At 36.8% G+C, this 18,142-nt stretch overlaps 1 protein-coding gene across 1 annotated transcript in view; it reads right to left on the bottom strand.

Annotated features, from left to right (window-relative positions):
• Positions 1-18,142, bottom strand: part of PTPRZ1 (protein tyrosine phosphatase receptor type Z1) — a 104,798-nt gene that overhangs the window by 14,646 nt on the left and 72,010 nt on the right. The window contains exons 13-19 of the mRNA XM_074167653.1: positions 15,978-16,122; positions 8,330-8,421; positions 4,913-4,998; positions 3,167-3,187; positions 2,902-2,998; positions 1,355-1,437; positions 470-604 (exon numbers count right to left, since the gene is read on the bottom strand). Of these exons, the coding sequence (XP_074023754.1) occupies positions 470-604; positions 1,355-1,437; positions 2,902-2,998; positions 3,167-3,187; positions 4,913-4,998; positions 8,330-8,421; positions 15,978-16,122 (659 nt within the window). The remainder of the gene's footprint in view (positions 1-469; positions 605-1,354; positions 1,438-2,901; positions 2,999-3,166; positions 3,188-4,912; positions 4,999-8,329; positions 8,422-15,977; positions 16,123-18,142) is intronic.

Here is an 18,142-nt window from a genome sequence, read left to right as displayed (position 1 = left end):
GAAGGGAATTGGGGGTCCCACAGGATGTTAACAGGGAGCAGCTAGTGAACACCCAGACAAATTCACATGAACTATGGCCTTCTCCTTTCCAGGGTCTAAGGCACTCCTGAGGAAGAGAATGATGGACAGCAGATTGCTAGCAGAACGTGGCACAAGGTCCACAGTCTGGCCACTTCTAAATATATACAAGAAGTCCTTTTTTTCAGTACAAGACAGGTTTTTTTGTAGCTACAATATGGTGTTTCCAATACTTGTTGTTGACAATTGAGTTTAAATGTTTTCTTTAGTTTCATACTAAAAATCCTCAACTTTATACTTCTACAGCCAATCCTAGCACAAACAACTACTACAAACTGTTGCTTTTTGCTCAATAAATGCCTAAAACAGATTTTTAAAAGAGAGAAAGGATTTTACTAGAGGTAGATCTATCATTATCAGAGAAATAAATAACAGACAAAGGTACTCATACCCTTCCTTTCTCAACGAGATTAGTTATCATCACAATAACTTCTACGTTATGTTCCCATATCATTCTCCAGAAATCTTCTGCTGTTGATTTTAGTGGCCCTTGAGCTGCAATGTAGGCTTTTGGCTTGTTGTAGCCCTAAATTGAAATATAACAAATGACACTTGTCAAATCACAGTCCGCAAGCGAAAGGAGGTTGGGAGGAGTACGTGACATTTTATATATCTATTTTTAAAGAATATCAAAAGCTTTTAAGTACTTTTGAACTTATAACTATCCAAATCATAGAAACCCTGTGGTACCAGATGACATATGAATGCGACTGTTATGTCAATGTTTATCATTCCAACAAATAGGATGTATGTTCAAGTGCCCGTGTTCCGGCAGAATGTTGACATGATAGTGATTATGAGACATCTGTTATGATAGTGGTTTAAAAAATGAATCAAGATCATATGTAAATTACTAGGTAACGAAAACTGAATAAATGGTACCTCGGTGAGGCTCTCAGCCAAATGGCATCTTCCTCTCATGAGATTATCTCAGACAGAAGAATTAACCACTTATCAAAAATGTATAAAAGAACAAACATTCAGATGTGAAGTGCTTCTAAAATGACTCAGATGTGACAGAACATTTTTTGCTTCATAAAGCTCCTCACTAAGCTGCAGCTGCTACAATATCAAGATGGGTTCAAGAAAGAATTGGAGTTTTACCTGTGCTTTAACCTCATAGGATTAACTTAGATCATTAAAGGTTTTTTTCACAAAATCTGTAATATTGTGATACTTTTTTTTTTTTTTAAATTAAGTCTATTCACCTCATACATCATTTTTTACAGAAAAGCCTGACAGATGAATAGGCTGGCAGGTAGAAAAAGGCACTTACATCAACGTAGTTTGCATTAATGTAATCAGTCAGTTTTCCATCCTTTTCTGCAAGCTGTGCTAATTTAACCCTAGTATGATCATCTGTAGTAAAACAAGGGAGAAAATAAGCATAGTTTTCCGCAAGAATTATATCCTTTCTATAAGAAATCTTTTTTTTTTAAATACCGAAATGGATTTTTACATTACATAAGACTAATACAGTGATAATCACATATGCAAACAGCATGTGCTTAGGTATGAATCAGATTCAAAATTCTAGTTTGCAGAAAAATAAACTAATAAATCCAAGGATTCAAGGGATTCAGAATTTAGTTGCCTGAACAGCAGCACCTGGGGTCATTTTAGGCTCTGTCAGATATTCCCCTACCGCCTCCAGATGCTGCTTGTGAAGGGGCATGTGTCTTCTCTAAGTCCTGTGTCATGACTGCCAAGCCTGCACAGTGACTCAAATGACAGCAGACGCCAGTGTTTAGGCACATCAGTTCCAAGTTAAAGAGTGGAGACTGGAGAGCAATGGGACCTTGGAGAAGCTGGTCAGCTGAAGAGCCTCAGCAGTGGCTACCTCAGGAAGACCTGAAGCCTTCTGTAGCCTACACTGACTACAAGGACTAGATGCTTGATTCAGTTGCACAGGACAATTCGTGCTACTAGAGCTGCCCTAGGTTGCTTGTGCACTGCCCTTTGATAAAAAAGTTGGCACCTTTTGTATGACCGGGTACAAAAACAGTGTCAGAGGAAATTCCCTGACTCTCTGTCCCTCTAGAGGTATCTTCAGTCAGGTGGAATGGGACTTCTTGCTGCTGGTTTACATTGTCTTCTGCCAGATGGGCTTATTCTGTCTCTATTTCTATAAAACTCTAGTGACGCTGAATGCTGAACACACATTTAATTTAGACCTTGTTGTTATCAGAACAAAGTTGAAATACTACAGAGAGTTAAGAAAAATATATTTAGCCATCAAAATGATCAAGAGCCCAGAGACAATAGCTTCCTAGAGAGATTAACAAAACTGAATAGATGTGTTTCAGAAAAGAAAAATCTGGGGTAGTGAAGAAGGGCATTGCAATGGTAAAACATGTGTCCTGGCTAATGAAGCTGATCTATTACATTGTGGCAGGGCAAAATATAGCATAAAACCAGTACATTTATATTTATATATGGCAGTAAATATATCCAGGGATTGTGAAGCTCCTAGAGAGGATAACTCATCATTATTCCAGATCAAAGATGGATTAATTTTGGCAATCAAAACACAGCTTCTTTGGCTTTATAATGGCATTATAATGAAATTTCCCATCTCCCTTTGGGTCATCATAGAAGACACAAATACGTCTTGCTAACACATGCTCATCAAAGCAGCAGAATGCCAGAGGATTAACTTGAAAAGATGTGAAAACTCATGCTACTCCTCTCCAGGCATTTTGCTAACCAGGAGCCAGAGCTTTCAGTGTAGAGGTATTTAATTTTTCCCTATAATAACATACTAATCTATATTTATCTATAATTGTTTCTTAAACAAAGCACCAAGTGATAACATTTACTTACAAGCAACAATGTTTATGTATCGATTCTTATTCTTGTTGTCGGGGTGATTAGAGCTGTCTGATGTAATACCTAGATCTACAGTACAGCTCTGGATTTCCTAAAACAAAAAAGTATGTCATACTTTAGTAAGTATTGAGATATATAAAATATCTTAAAATACAGTAAGTCAGCACAAAAAGAACCACAACCTTACACCCAATTATCTATAATATTTTACAACTACTTCATTGCTAAAAAAAAAAAATGCAGTGAAATAATTCCTTACCTGATAAAACTCTTTCAGTGTCTAATGAGGGAATGAATGCAAAAAAAGTAAAAAAAATCAAATTCCACAGCACAGAACAAATGGATAAAAGTGTTTATATAAATTACAATTACTATATGGAAAACAGTTATGGTCATGCAATATGTATCTCCATAATAACAACAAAGCTGAATATTTTGACTTAACTCTTAAAGGAAACAACAGGTAATTTTCCTGTTAAAATACTGGTATCTGTTTTCCTATCTTTAGCTTTAATTCTAGACTTTTGGCCGGTGAAAGCTTATATATATGAGCAACATCACTGACTTTTGCCAGATTATCTACATATTTAACTGTTCGCTGCATTTGTTATCAGTCCTTATAACTGCATGAGTTTTTCTGTGGAACACCTTTGCTCTCTTTGCATCCAGTGGTAAAACCTTCACTGGAGCAGGACAGCGTGCCGCTCAGCCAGCCTCATGGCACTCTGGTGCAGGACGGCACCACAGCCCACAGCCTGCCACCAGCTTCTCAATGAACCCAACGTTCTCATAAGGAGAGAAACAGGACTGAGAAGACAGGCACAAAATCTATCACACTCATGTAATTAATTTATTTTACTTTATTGATTGCTTTAACTGACAGGAAACTCAAGCATTTATAAGGTCCACATTGTTAACTAGGAAATATGTTGTCATTATAAAGTAATGTTTCCCAACATTCCCAACAAGTCAAGTAAATGTTTCCCAACACTTTTTAGCATTTATTTTAACATTAATTACCTTCAGCTATTTAAAATATATATAGAAATGGTTACTAGTCTGAAAATTAGATTTTAAATGAGTTGTTTTGTAGTAATATAAATAAAAAACCTGAACCACCCCTGTACTCTCCAAATGTATGCTGACTCTGCAAAGACAATGACTATATTTCAGTTTTTCCATATCTTCTAAGTTCTTTATCGGTAGAGAAAAGACCAGGACAATAATTCTGGGGTAGTCTGTAAAGCCAAAAAGGATCTCCAAGAAATGATGAGGTCACTGAGGCTTTTGTAATAGTTAAAACAAGCATGAAATATTTCAGATGGTGCAGGTGTAGCTCAGTAAGATGTAGTATATTTGGTCTTTGGATCACTGCTGTAATTTAGGAAATGAACAATTTTAGGCAAAGAACAATTTAGCATGAACAATTTGATTTCTGTTTGGCTGTCCTCACTAATAGGAAAGAACTTTGTTACCACTGCATTTAACACACATTGTATTTACACACAGTCCTTCAACATCTGCTCTTACTAACAGCCAGTCCAGCTGGAGCTCAGTCCTGTCAATGCGTACGCACACGTGTAACATATGAATATCTACTGGGCATTCACAAGTATTTACAAGGTCGGTCCCACAATCAGATGGATATCTGAATGTTAAATGAATCGGAGAAGAAATGCTAATGAAGACGGTTAGGTTAATGACATGGAATTTTTGGGTTTATGTTTATTTTATTGCATTATCTTTGCATAGTTTATTCACACAATCATTTACTATTTTATCACAGTGACAAATATACCCATTTGTATCCCAGTTCTGTTAGCTTTTTAGCTCCCTAATGTTTATGCATAAACAGTCCTTACTGGGCTTACAGTACTCATCTTTACATGCATTTATGAAATTGGTCCCCAAATCAGAATGCAATGCCCAGTTCTTTGTTTCCAGGCATTTAAACTTAACATTATTTGTATGTGCTAAGAAGAAAGATGACGTCATAGAGCCATACCTCAAATTCTTCAGAAAAACCATTACTTGCATGTAAATCTGCAACATGTTTTGGAAAATGCTTTATTGGAATTGCTCCAACATCATCTTAGGGGTGGGAAAAGACAAAAAATATATTTATGAAGAATAAGAAGCCAGTGACATATAAAGAAGTTTATACGTAGGCAATCCACACAACATCCTGAAATAAAATTTTTGGCATGAACTTTGGATATACAACTCCCACAAAAATAAAACCACTCTTTAACACAATTAACATTTCTAAAATTGTTCTCTAACACTTATACATTTCTAAATGACTATTCAGAAAGAAGATGTAGAAAATGCCTTGCTAGGTCTTGCTGAAGCCCCCAACATCAAGGTACTGATTCTCAAGGTGCTGAGCTTTTCTATAAATGGAAGAGCACTCAGAATTCCCTGTGAAGTCAAGGGGAAATGGGAGCATGAGCAGTTTGCTACAAGATGGTCAAAGGGAGAGAGTATGAGTAGAGCTCTGAATAATACTGGTAAAGAAAGAATGATCAGGCAGAGTCTTCTGGGTGCTTTACGCTGATTAGTGTTGCACTGGGACTGATACAGTACATGGACTAGCCACGTAGTCGCAAGCCTACTAAATTAACGCAGCATCATGCCAGTAGTGTAATTTTAAATGATGTGTTGCATGTTTGCACTGGCGTCCAAAGGAAACAACAACTAATTTTAATCTTTTACTGCATTACTGAGTATTTCCAGCAGGGATTTTTTCCCCTATTCTCCCCATGATTCTATGATTACCTATTGATAAAAATCTTATGTCTGATCCTAGGAGTATTGACTGCAAACTTTCACATCAGGCTTTATACTTCAAGTTTTAAGTGAAAGATTTAAGTCTTTCTGAATACCCACAAAGACAATATCTACATTCTCAACCAATACATGATTCATGAAACTTCTGGGTCCTGATAACTCTGTGTGAATTTTCCATCTGATGTTTATATTTCAGGACATCTCCTTTTTACTTTATGCAAATAATGAAAGACAATTCTTGTGTAGAATGTTCATTAGGGATCATGTCAAAAACCTTTGGGACTTTTAATCTTCTCTTTCCTACAAATACGCTATGTAAATGAAGTCATCTGTTCTGTTAATTACCTGTTAAAGGATGGCATTATTTCAGCTAGTTTTGGTTCTGAAGAATAATTTTTTTTAAGCATTTCATGGATTAAATATATTTTTATTTCACAATTTGTAATTTCATCACTGTTTCATATGAGAAAGAAACATCAAAAACATTGAACAAGGACCTGTTATTTACATCAACAGATGTTCAGCATTTAGGCCACCTAATAATTTTAGCTTTCAGTTCTCAAGAATTTGCTGATTTGTATTGAGATCCATCTGGTCTTCCACTTACATGAATGGATCTGAATACAAAAAATGAATTTATCCAGTCAAGCCTAAGAGAAGCTGAACAAATGTGTAACACTATTTTCACACTTCAGAGATGAAACCTGACATAAAGTGTTTATTCTAATGATACGCAAACACAAAACCAGAAGGGAAGGTAAATGACCCTAAAAGTGACAGTAAGGGAGAAAGAGATCTCAGGTTTGATGTAATTACTGTTTTATTTCCTTGCCAGTGCTATTCTCCCAATTCAATCGGTTCTGACTCCAGGGATATATTTCATATCTGAATGGCAGGTATCACTTGAAACTACTTAAAGGTTGATAGCGGTCCTAATATTACCCTGTAATTTATTATTTGTTCTGAATGCATCTGAATTATGCTATGAAGTGCCAGGGCATTTTCTGTGAATATGCAATTCTCCTATCCCTGCCAATGAAACCTCACAAAAGGAAAACCTAATATATAATGAAATCTGTAGAGTGTGTTTTCAGTTGTAGCCATAATAAAAAATTAAACATAGCAGTTACAAAGTGCTCTTCCTGCTCTGTGCTCTTTGCCAGTATTATATCACAGTTAGTCTCAATTGTTGTAAAATTACACTGCTGAAACACTACTGCAACAGAAAACACAAAACCTGCTCACTTGACATCTGCTGCACACAAAATAAACCAAAAATATTTCCTTAATGCTTGCAGCTTTTTTTTCAGAAAATATTTTATGTATCTTTCAGTCACCTAGAAACACCTTTCTTTAAGTTAATATTTATCAGTATTTCAGAAGGAAATCCTCCAGCATCAGAACACGTATGTTAAGCACTCAGAATAACTGTAAGTGCAATTCTGTCTTATGATAATGGAAAGCACTATCTCCCTGAGGTGAACTGATCAGGAAAAATTGTAAGAAAATTATACAGTTGTACTGCAGTACAGTTAATGATAGAGAATAAAAGCAGAGATTTCCTATAATGATTGCCACTTGACATTCATATATAATCACGTTTTCTGAAATCAAGCTATATCCCTGCCTATTAACCATTTAGAAAGAGGTTATGTGTCTCCTAACAATAGCAATCAATACAAGAGGCATTTAAAGATGCCTACAATTCTGTTACAACAGAATTCTAATGTTTGGGATTTATTTAACTAAATGTGTTTACTAGTTATTTACACAAGGGCTGGTTTTGCTTCCCTTAGTCATTCCAAGGAACCCACCCCCCTGTGTAATAGCACAGTTTGCAAAAGCAATACTTGTGGAACAAGACATCCTTTTCTCATGGGTGAAAATATGGCTCGGGATCTGCTGCAGAATTAATCTATTTAAGGTACTTTTCATTCTACTCAGATTGAAAAAGCTGAGAGGGTTGCATGTGCTCCTCTGATACTCTTTGAGGACAAAAGAAAAGAGAGAGTTTCTCCAAATAACTGTGGTCGATGTGGAATCAGAAGATGCCAACAATATTCTGCAATTGTGTATCTTTTTTCATGAGAGGCTCACAGAGAACGTTACCAGTAGTAACTATGCTATTAAAATCTATAAGCTAAAGAAAATGTTGTAATTGCAAATGAAATGTAGATAGTTGAGGCATATATTGGTCCTGCTGGTAAAAAGAATAGGTCATGCTCTATACAGAGATGACAAATTCAATTAAAGGCAGAAATACAGCAGAATATGTTGCTGGTATAATCCTCTGCTTTGTGACAGTGAACTAGAGCTATTCCGTGCAGCTCAGATGGCTACACCAGCAGCCATTTCTAGTGAGGCTACACCTCAGATGGCTTGAAGACACAGCGCATCTTTGAGACAACTCTGTAAGATAAGGATATTTCTCTTCTGTGTTACCTACAGGAGAGAATATTAGCAACACTAGTCTCTGCCTCTGTCATGTGCACTTGTGTTTATTAGTACAAGAGGGTACAAACCTCTGTTTTACAGATGCTACAGTATGTGAAGAACTCATATGGACACATACATACAAGGCAGCATCTTCCAACAGCTAACACCAATCCACAGAACAGTTGACAAAAAATACCTGAAACTGGGAAGATTGGAGCTGGGGGAGCAGAAATCACTCGAGGTGATGTATTATCTTCTAAATAAAAGTGAGCTGTCTGGAAACATTTCCTAGAGGGGAAGAAACATAAATAAATATTGAAAAACCCAAAACATTATCTGAGATCTTTTGGAATTCTAGCATTATTGAGTGAGAAAGAAATAATCATTTTGAAAACCAGTTTTCATGGAGTGTCAAATACTACTGCTATAATATAAATATTCCCCCAGCATACCACCAAATTATGCATACAACTGCAAGATACTATATTAACTCAGCATAATACATAGTTCATGCACCTTTACCTATACCAGAGGCAGAAGATAGAGCACACATCAGACATAGTGAAAGCTGGAAGAGGAACTCTGCATCAGGAGCTACTGTAGACGCTGCACAATAAGTCCAAGTATAAAAAATCCCATTGTCTTCCTTGCTTATCCAAAATCACACACATAATTACTGTTCCCTTTCATGTGATTATGCTAGCCTGAAGATGGAGCAGCGTACGAGATCAGTTCTGGTAATTCATCAATAGATCCTACTGCAGACATGGAAATGCAATAAAAGGCAACATGCCCCTGTAACAGGCAAAACGGTGGCTCTGGAACTGCTATGACTGCGGCTAAACAATTTTTTTTCATAATGTAATTGCATCACTGAGGGACACCTTAACCAAGGAGGGCTTCCTGAAGTTGACAGACAGAAACAAGGGAATTCATAACTCCAGGAGATGCTAGCTTTGTTGCAAAAACATTGAAGGATGAATACAAATGGAATCAACCTTAACTATGACCCACAGTGTTATTTGTATCTGTGCTGTAATCCAGATGTGAAGATAATAAGAATAGCATCTGTTAAGAGTCCAAGCTATTCAAGGGACTAAATAACCAACTGCTGCTGTAAGCATTGCAAAGCCTCCTTAATTAAAAAATCTCCATATGATTAGACATGCTAATAACAATCTTTACTCTGGGTCACTTAATCTATTTGAAATATTATTCACTAATCATTAAATTTAAAAAGAAATATATGCAGCAGGAAAATATTAATCTCATTTTATATGTACAAGATTCTGCTTCTTCAAAGCTGTTGGCGGAAGCTATTATGTTATCTTTTGCTATTTTGTGTCATTGAAGTTTTAAATTCTTCTGTACTGTTCCTGTACCACCGCATGGATAAAACCCCTCATATAATTGTTATAATCAAAAAGAAATCTTGAGGCTACTTTGAGAAACAGATAGGGAATATGCAGATATTTTCAGGACCATTAATGTAGATCATAAAGACTTTGGTAAGCTTATTTGAGTTAAGATTCTGGGAAACATGCCCATACTCTTGGAATGTGTTGGGAATTTTCTGTGTACAATGCAGATTCTCTTAAAACACAAGAAAAAGTGGCCAGCTACATCACAGGGAAAACTGTGGCATACAAAATAATTCTGGTGATTCCCATGACAGTTAAATTCACATGACATGTTTTACATGATTCATGTGACAAGAGTCCAGCTAGAACCCTCTAAAAGCACATTTGTGATGGTCATAGAGGAGCTTTGGCTTTGTATGACGTTTGGTGTGAGTCTATCCATTACGTACTTAGCTCTACCTAGAAATGGCAATTTTGGATGCAGACCGAGAACACATTCAGGATGCGTTTGGGAACATCTTTCTAATTTTTAAAGTGGCTCTAACATTAGCACCCCATAGAGTTAGTGGCTGCTCAGGTGAGAGAGGCTGTCTCAATGCTAGCGTAAACTCAAGAGTTAGTCTCAAGACTGTGTAAATTGTCTGTAACATGTAGGCAAGTATCAAAGCACTTCAAATCACTGCCTTCTGGGCACCGAGAATGTAGATGTACTGTGTTTATTGAAAACAGCACCAACTAACCAACCATGCCAAGCAGCCTGACTGGCACAGGTTGACCAAAGAGGTGGTCCCATCCCTGGAAACATTCAAGGTCAGGTTGGATGGGGCTCTGAGCGACCTGATCTAGTTGAAGATGTCCCTGCTTATGGCAGGGGAGGTTGGACTAGATGACATTTAAAGGTCCCCTCCAACCCAATCTATTCTATGATTCTGATTAAAGCTCTAAAACCAAAAAATGTCCTCCCCCTAGTGATACTGCTTATGAACAATGATCATACATAAAGTTTATGGACTAACATCACAGAGTTTTGTCAGCTCCTTGCTTGAGAAAAGATCGAACTAAAAAGAATTAATTAGCATAATGGCTTTCACATCTAAAGCAGTACTTAAAACGTCCTCATAATATGCCATACATTAACTATCCCTTACTGAGCCACTGTATCTTTAATCTTTAACAAGTTAATTGTGGCTGAAAATAAATTACACCCTTAGCACATTTGGAAGACAAATTCATAGCAGCTGACTTAACCTGTAATAAGACTCATAAATAGGCACTCCATCTGCTTCTGCATCAGCAGTGAAAGCCTTCATGACTAAACCTAATGTTAATAACACTGTCTCATTAATTATCACTTGTTGTTAATGAAAAAAGTGATGACTATTTCAAACTTCCAGACAAAGGTCCCATCACTCAATGTTAACCTGATTATTTAATTTACACCTTTCATCACAGCATTTAGATCTTCAACCTAAAACTGTAATTTGTAATTTAGACACTGCACTTCTTCGAACACACACTTTATATATGGAGGTAGTGCTAAACCATTGAATTAATTAGTGTCTGTATCTGCACAGGAAGGCATGCAGCAGCAGCTCTCTATTTTAACAGAAGGGATACTAGATCTGAATGAACACATAAATGTGAAACACTTTGGACAAGACTATGCCTCAGACTGCAGAGGACATCATTTTTCTGGCGTGTTGGCCCCTGGACCTTGGTTGAGGATATGTACTGCCTACTTCTCCCCTGGAACAGGGACTGCACAGAGCTTGACTCAGATTATCGCCGAGGCAGGGAAGACAGCATGGCACTGTGTGCGCCTGTGAGTGCGCCCATGTGCAGGGTGTTCACCGCTTTCTGTTGGCTGAGGAAGGGAGCTGAACTTCAGAAGTCAGAAGTCACCCTTCTGTGACAGGATGGGTTTGCACATCCACTGCTTGCCCAGAGTGGTTTTAGAGGCACGATTACTTCTTTCTCTGAGAATTTCAGGGTCTTTTGTGCTCATAGGATATCTCCCAATAGGCATTCTCAAACACTTATTAGAATTTATTTTTAAATGGTTCTGATCATTTGAAGACCTGATGGTTCCAAAGGATTTTTAAATGGATCCTCAATGGATCCAATGATTCAAATCATTCCACTTTTAAATGGTTCCAATTAATTTTTAAGTCAGCTGAAATTTTAATTTTCAAATTTTATTAACTCTTTTATTTATAATTTGCTATCATATAGTTGAGAAGTTTTTCCTTCATGGATGGGTGAGTGTGTAAACTCTGTAAGTTTAAATCTGTTTTTAGTGTGTCTCTGCTTGTGCAAGTTTAACTATCATAGAATCATAGAATGGTTTAGGTTGGAAGGGGTCTTAAAGATCATCTAGTTCCAACCCGCCATGGGCAGGGATACCTCCCACTAGACCAGGTTGCTCGAAGCCCCATCCAGCCTGGTCTTGCTGTGGGTTCTCAACTCTGTTCCCATAAACCTAACATAGGACTCAAGGAATCAGTTCAAACTGTAGACAAGAAAATGAACATTCTCTGACACCTGTGTTTCAAAGATACAGGTTTGTAGAGGAAAGTTAAAATTTAAATGATTACTCAGGGTGTTGTCTGTCATTGGGTGAGTCATTTCTGAAGCATTGCTGTCATGTAACTTCTAGGAGGCTTCATGACAGCCAGCTGATATTCAGTATGTCTGTAGATAGAAATGTATCTGGAACTGCATTAGGAGTTTGCTGTTCACATTATCAGAGCTAGTCTCTTACTGAGATTCATATAAATATCTGTTGAAAATGAGTCCTAAATGTCAACTCCCATTGACAACTTTTACCCTTTTACTGTTTTCCAAGCTTTTCTTATGATAACCATTATAAAAATTAATCTGCATAAATACCCTGACATTTGTTCCTATATATCAGTTCATCAATTTCATTTTCATGGATCACTTCTATGAAATATTCCAAAAGTGTACACACATGCATATGCAATTTCCAGTATATTATATGTCAGCACAGAGAAACTTTCAATTTCAGTCACCATAACAGATAAGGTTAATTCAGCAAAATGGGAATGATGAAGCCACCCAGATATGAAAAGAACAGAGCAAGGAGATTCAAATATCCCTGCTGCATCTCCGCTGCAAGGAATCAAATAGATAGATATTAAGAGAGATGGATAAACTCTAGATTTGGATAGAAAATTCTCTCTAAAGCTATAAAAAAAATTTTATGCGGATGACAAGGCCATTAAACAGGCAAAAGAATCTCCTTGTTTATTCCATATAATCTCAATCATGCTGAAGAAATGAAAGGAAAATGACTTTGCTTGAAAATTGCTTGAATTACAAAATATTTGATACACAGAACCAGAGCAGTTCGAAACTGTGTATTTTCCTACTGGCAATTAGATATTCTTAAGACAATATTGCCATTAAAAGTTTTCATCCCTGTCAGAGAAATGAATATTTTATCACAGAAAGATTGAAATTGTGCCTAATGAGATAGCGAAGAGATCGGGGAATTTCCTCAAGTGCTGATTAACAATTTCATGTAAAAACAAAAACCCCAAAACCCAAACAACAGATGGTACAGAATTATTTTTCTGATACAAGTCATTCAAGTGAAGAACAAAATAATGTTGCCTTTTTTTAACCTTGAGAAACTGCAAGTTGTGGCTCTTGGTAGTTACTTGTTTTTTTAAACCAAATAACACACCTTTTGCATATTAAACACACCTTTTGTATACTCAGGTTAGGAGCTAATAGTGGAAACAACTCAAAGCACTATTCACTCAAATAACCAGCTAGGATATACCAATGCAATTTTTTGAATACTGTTGCCAAAGGAATATAGAATAACTTCTTGCAAACCTAAGCTTTTTTTAACTTTAGTAATAATTGGTAATATAACTAAAAAAAAAAAACATTATAGAAAGATGCACATAAAAAAAGCATTATAGAAAGAAACATTGACAGCTTACATCAATTATTTCAAAATAAACTAAATCTAACCATAAAAATGCTTATAGACTTGATACTAATATTTTCCAAGCATAAAGAAAACTGCATAGCAATGAAGTTAATGTTCTGATTTTTCCCAGGCTTTAAAAAGAATTGAAGGTCTTGGCACCTTTGAAAGAGGGCCACAAAGTCCTACCTACAATACGAACTGTTTACGTTTCATTCCTCTGAAATAAGAAACATGTTACTGGTGTTATCATAATGCCAAGAAAATTTTCTTGAGGATTAACAAGAAAAGAGCTCCATAGTTTATTTTGTAGTACACAAGAAATACAGAAAAGATTAAATTCAAGTCAAGAAGATATTACTGCTAACGGGATTTTTGTTTTATTTTGAAAGACCTATGTTACAGAATTGTTCATTCCCAGAGAAAGAATACGAAATGAACACAATGTTATTCGACAAAAACAAGCTTGTAACGTGTAGGATTACTAGAACTGCACTGTACAATCTGGGTCTTAAAATGGATGGTGTTCTTTGGCAAACAGAAGAGATTTGAAATACTATTTAGCTTCAGGGATGAAACCCTTTGGAAGATGAATATGAACGTTCATGTTGCGTAACATGAAAGACAGGAAAAGGTTCTCAATAGGAAAGTGGTTAGCTGAAAATCCTGTGATGAACAGTAGAACTATCCAACTAGCCATAAACTAAGAAATTAGTTGTGCGATTCTTTCTGTAATTAGCTAGTTCTTTGAAAAGAAGAAGAAATCTTTCTGAGAATTCATTGCTCAACAATGTCTTTAGTCACGCCAAAGGCTGTCTGACTCAGTAGCACGCTTGCCTGGAAGAAAGGAAGCTCAAACTCAATTTTTTAAGCCTAGTCCCTTCAGGGACAGGATGTATTCTGTCCCCATGTGGGACATACCCTGCTGGGCCAATAGAAAAGCAAAGTCAGGAGACTAGAAGAAAAGTCAGTAAGCACAACCCTGACACCGTAGCCTAGAGATTACAGTAGTCAGCAGTTTGGAAAGGACACTCTGGGGTCTAGTTCCTGGGTTTTCATGACTGTTACACATTTTTGATTATCAGGATTGAGCAAGGGTAAAAAAAAAAAGAAGAAACAAGCTCTGGAAGCATCTGTGAGATGTTTGGGCCTGGAAGAGGAAGGTCCTGTTTTTTGCTGCTAGTTTATCTGTTAGTATAACACAAGCAATAATGAGATCAGGTTCCCGGCAATCACCAAACAGCAAGAATGTCCATGGCAGGATGTTTTTGCAACTTATTTCCCGCTTCTGTCCACTGCATTTCCTTGTTGTCCACCTGCACGCTTGAGAAAGTGTGAGGGTTGTGCATGGATTTTGAAAGCCCTGTGAAAGCTTAAGAACATCTGTCCCCAGGAAGACTCTCTGGCTTTATCTAGAACCAACGAAACAGAGCCAGACAAAGGCTTGAGCACTGCCACATGCTGTCACATGGCTAACTAGATTCCCAGTATGCTTTTAGCTCAGGCCAACTTCCATTATTTCACAGAACGCTTGACAGAGTTTGGGGTTAGCACAGGGCAAAGACCATCCCCAGTAGGTGATGTGAATGGAGCCATTCTGTATTTTTCCTTCTGTGAGGGAAGCGACTTCAGCTGTACGGAAGAGATCTGTGCCATGCCAGCCAGTCTGTTTTATTTCACAGTATAGATATAGTCTTTTCCCCTCACTGATTACGTTATCATGACTTTTTATAGCTATTGCTTCTCTTTAGCCTTATTTTTTTTCTTAATGTCTTATCAACTTATCAAGTCACAGAGAACCAGGCCCATGAGGGAACCTCAGCATGTGTGTGTGCATGAAACACACCCTTAGTTATCCTTAATGGTTTGAAAGCCTGGGGCGCAAATTTTGCTTCAGAGATATGCAGAATCACAAAGTAGAACAACTGTTTAATCACAGAACATCGTAAGAACTACTCAGTAAGTGACCTTAAAACATTTATACTATGATACTATCATTAAACTATCCCCTTTCTGTCTTGCATACAATGTCAGCTACAGCACACTCCTACAGTCCTCTATGAACTGCTTATTCACATGGTCTTCTTGAGGACCATAGATTCTCATTCTATATTGACAACTACCTTTTTTAACTGTTAAAGGATTGGAAAGATAGGAAACAAGCCCATGCCACGCTATTTATTTTTCTTCTCCCTCCTGTTCTTCTCAGTGCTCTGCTAAGTCACTTGGCTTCTAGGCATTAATAATCACAAGTAAATTTACTAAAATCTCTCAAAATGGAAATAAACTATTTGCAATGGTTCACCTCTCTGCAACCAAAACAAATTGAGTTGAGCATTTTGGACAGAAACCACCTTATTTTGTCAGCTTTATGTCACTGCAGCACTAGAAGCAATACAAAGACATGGTGAGAGACTAGATCCAGTCTCCCTCCTATAAACCAGCTCAATACTGTAAATCACATTTTTCAAATCAGAGCTCTTTAGAACTGAAAAAAAAAAATCAACCAAAAAACAACTTACCTCCAGTATATGAGAATACCCACAAGAATCACTAGACAGATAAAAGTCAGGGCTGATACGACCACAAGTGGTATAACTGTCTTCTTCTCTGATTCCAGACTCTCAGCTAGACCGATACGAGACTCATGGCTACTATTACTTGCCTCTGCAGTCAGAGAAAATTGAAACAGTCCATGTTTAAATTCTGACAAATGCACAGCATGAGTGAATGTGTCTTATAATGAGCCTACTTAATACCACTTACCTCTGGTTTTTACTATGTACTGCAGAAAGTGTATACATTTGCAAACCAGCTTACAGAAAATAGGCAGATAGAGGGTAAAGCAAAGTGTTCAAGCTTATGTGACTCAGCCTTCCAGCAGTGGAGACTTCTCTTTGTAAGAATAGCAGATTGATGTTAAAATTAGAGAAGAAAGCTTTTTATTTTCATCTGTTTATTAGCTGAAAGCCAACGGAGTTAAGGAATCTAAATATATAATATTGGAATGTGTAAAGAACACTTTGATATTAAACTCTCACTCATATCATGCAAATCACTTCTCTAATAGTTTAATAGGTAAATTTTCTTACAATAGTCCCATGTGCTTGCTGTATTGCACTTAAGCCTTCTGTATTTTAATACACTGTTCACTCTGTAACTTGCATTAAAGATACATCCTGCTTTCTTTGAATCCAAATCGCAGTACTTCCTCCCCAAATATACTGGAGCCAGAATTAAATTTCCTACCTCCATCTTTACAGGCAACTAAATTATTATTTAGATATTGTCTAGATTTCACATTTCTGTCAGCCTTGTAATGCTGGATGAAAGAAATAATTGGGCATAGGAATCTGTATGAAGATTAAAACAATATATTTTATAATCTCGTTAAAATAAGGGAACACAATGGTGGATGAGACCAATCCTGCATTTTTAACTTTGGTCATGCCTCAAAAAATAAACACTTGTAAAATTGTGATTTTGATACAAAATGACTAATTATTTTCAATCTGTGCAGTTTACTGTGATCTGTGACCATCACACGAGTTAAAACACAGAAACAAAAACTTTTGCACTTGTTAGAATTAAACCCCTAGATTTTCTAAGAATGTTTTCTGCTTTTGTGAACAGTCCTAATTCAACAATTGTTCTGTATGGGAGCAGAATTTTGCTGTCTAGAAATCAGCTGCATTCCACTGGGATTTCAAGGGACCAATTCTACATGAATAAAAAACCCCCAGACAGAAGGAAGGAGGGAATGGAGTTGTATCTGGGGGGAAAAAAAGAAAAAGACAACAAAGCACATGTCCTAAATATGATATCAAAAAACAAACAGCTTCACACAGTACAGATTTCCAGGCAGCTCTCTGCTTCTATTTTCTTGAGTTTAGGGGCTTTCAGGGCTTTACGTACAAAAAGGTTTAGGCTCTGATCTTGTAAGCATCTTCTTGGTTTTAGTTCAAAGTCCTCAAACACCCAAATCAATCACTACTCTTTAAATCCTGTAGCACAGTGTGCAAAGTGATTGCAGGCACAAGTTGCTTCTGAAAAATCTGTCCCCAAGTTTCTGGTGAGTAGGCTAAAATCACTATTTCCTATTGATTTCAGAAGAAACTACATGTATGTGTGAGCGATCAGAATACGATCCCTTTGAAGCATTCCTACTTCCTTATCCAACTCTGGACTAATTCACAGCATAAAACCCAGTCTTATCTGTGTGATGACAGTGTTCCTTCAAACTGCAGGACCAAATCCTATTAGCATTCCTTCTGGGAATGAAGAGCACACTTCTGTAACAGGGGGTTTCTTGCCTACTTGGCCATCACTCCAATGATGGCACCTGAAAAGTCAGTCCCATCTATAGTAGATTTCTTTGCTCCCTAATAACTGATGTGTTTGGATCTCCTGCAGAGTTCTTTATATTAATTTCTCTTCCAGTTTTTCAACTGAAGTTGAAAGGCTTAGGTAACCATGGTTAGGTCTTATGGAGAAAGCCCTAGTTCAGAACAAGCATAAAGTTTATGCATTAACAACAGAAAGACTGGGAAAAGTTTAAATGACAATTTTTTTCTGTAATGGTCACAACAAGAAGACATTTAATCAATTTCTGGTGAATTAACTGTAACATATAAATAAGTTCTCAGTTGACAGATTTGGTTTTGGTTTTTTTTTTTTTTTTCATTGC

The sequence above is a fragment of the Numenius arquata genome, chromosome 2, assembly GCF_964106895.1.
Source record: "Numenius arquata chromosome 2, bNumArq3.hap1.1, whole genome shotgun sequence".
Taxonomy (NCBI): Eukaryota; Metazoa; Chordata; class Aves; order Charadriiformes; family Scolopacidae; genus Numenius; species Numenius arquata.
The sequence above is the reverse complement of the archived record's forward strand: the minus strand, read 5'-3'. Positions and strand labels throughout refer to the sequence as shown.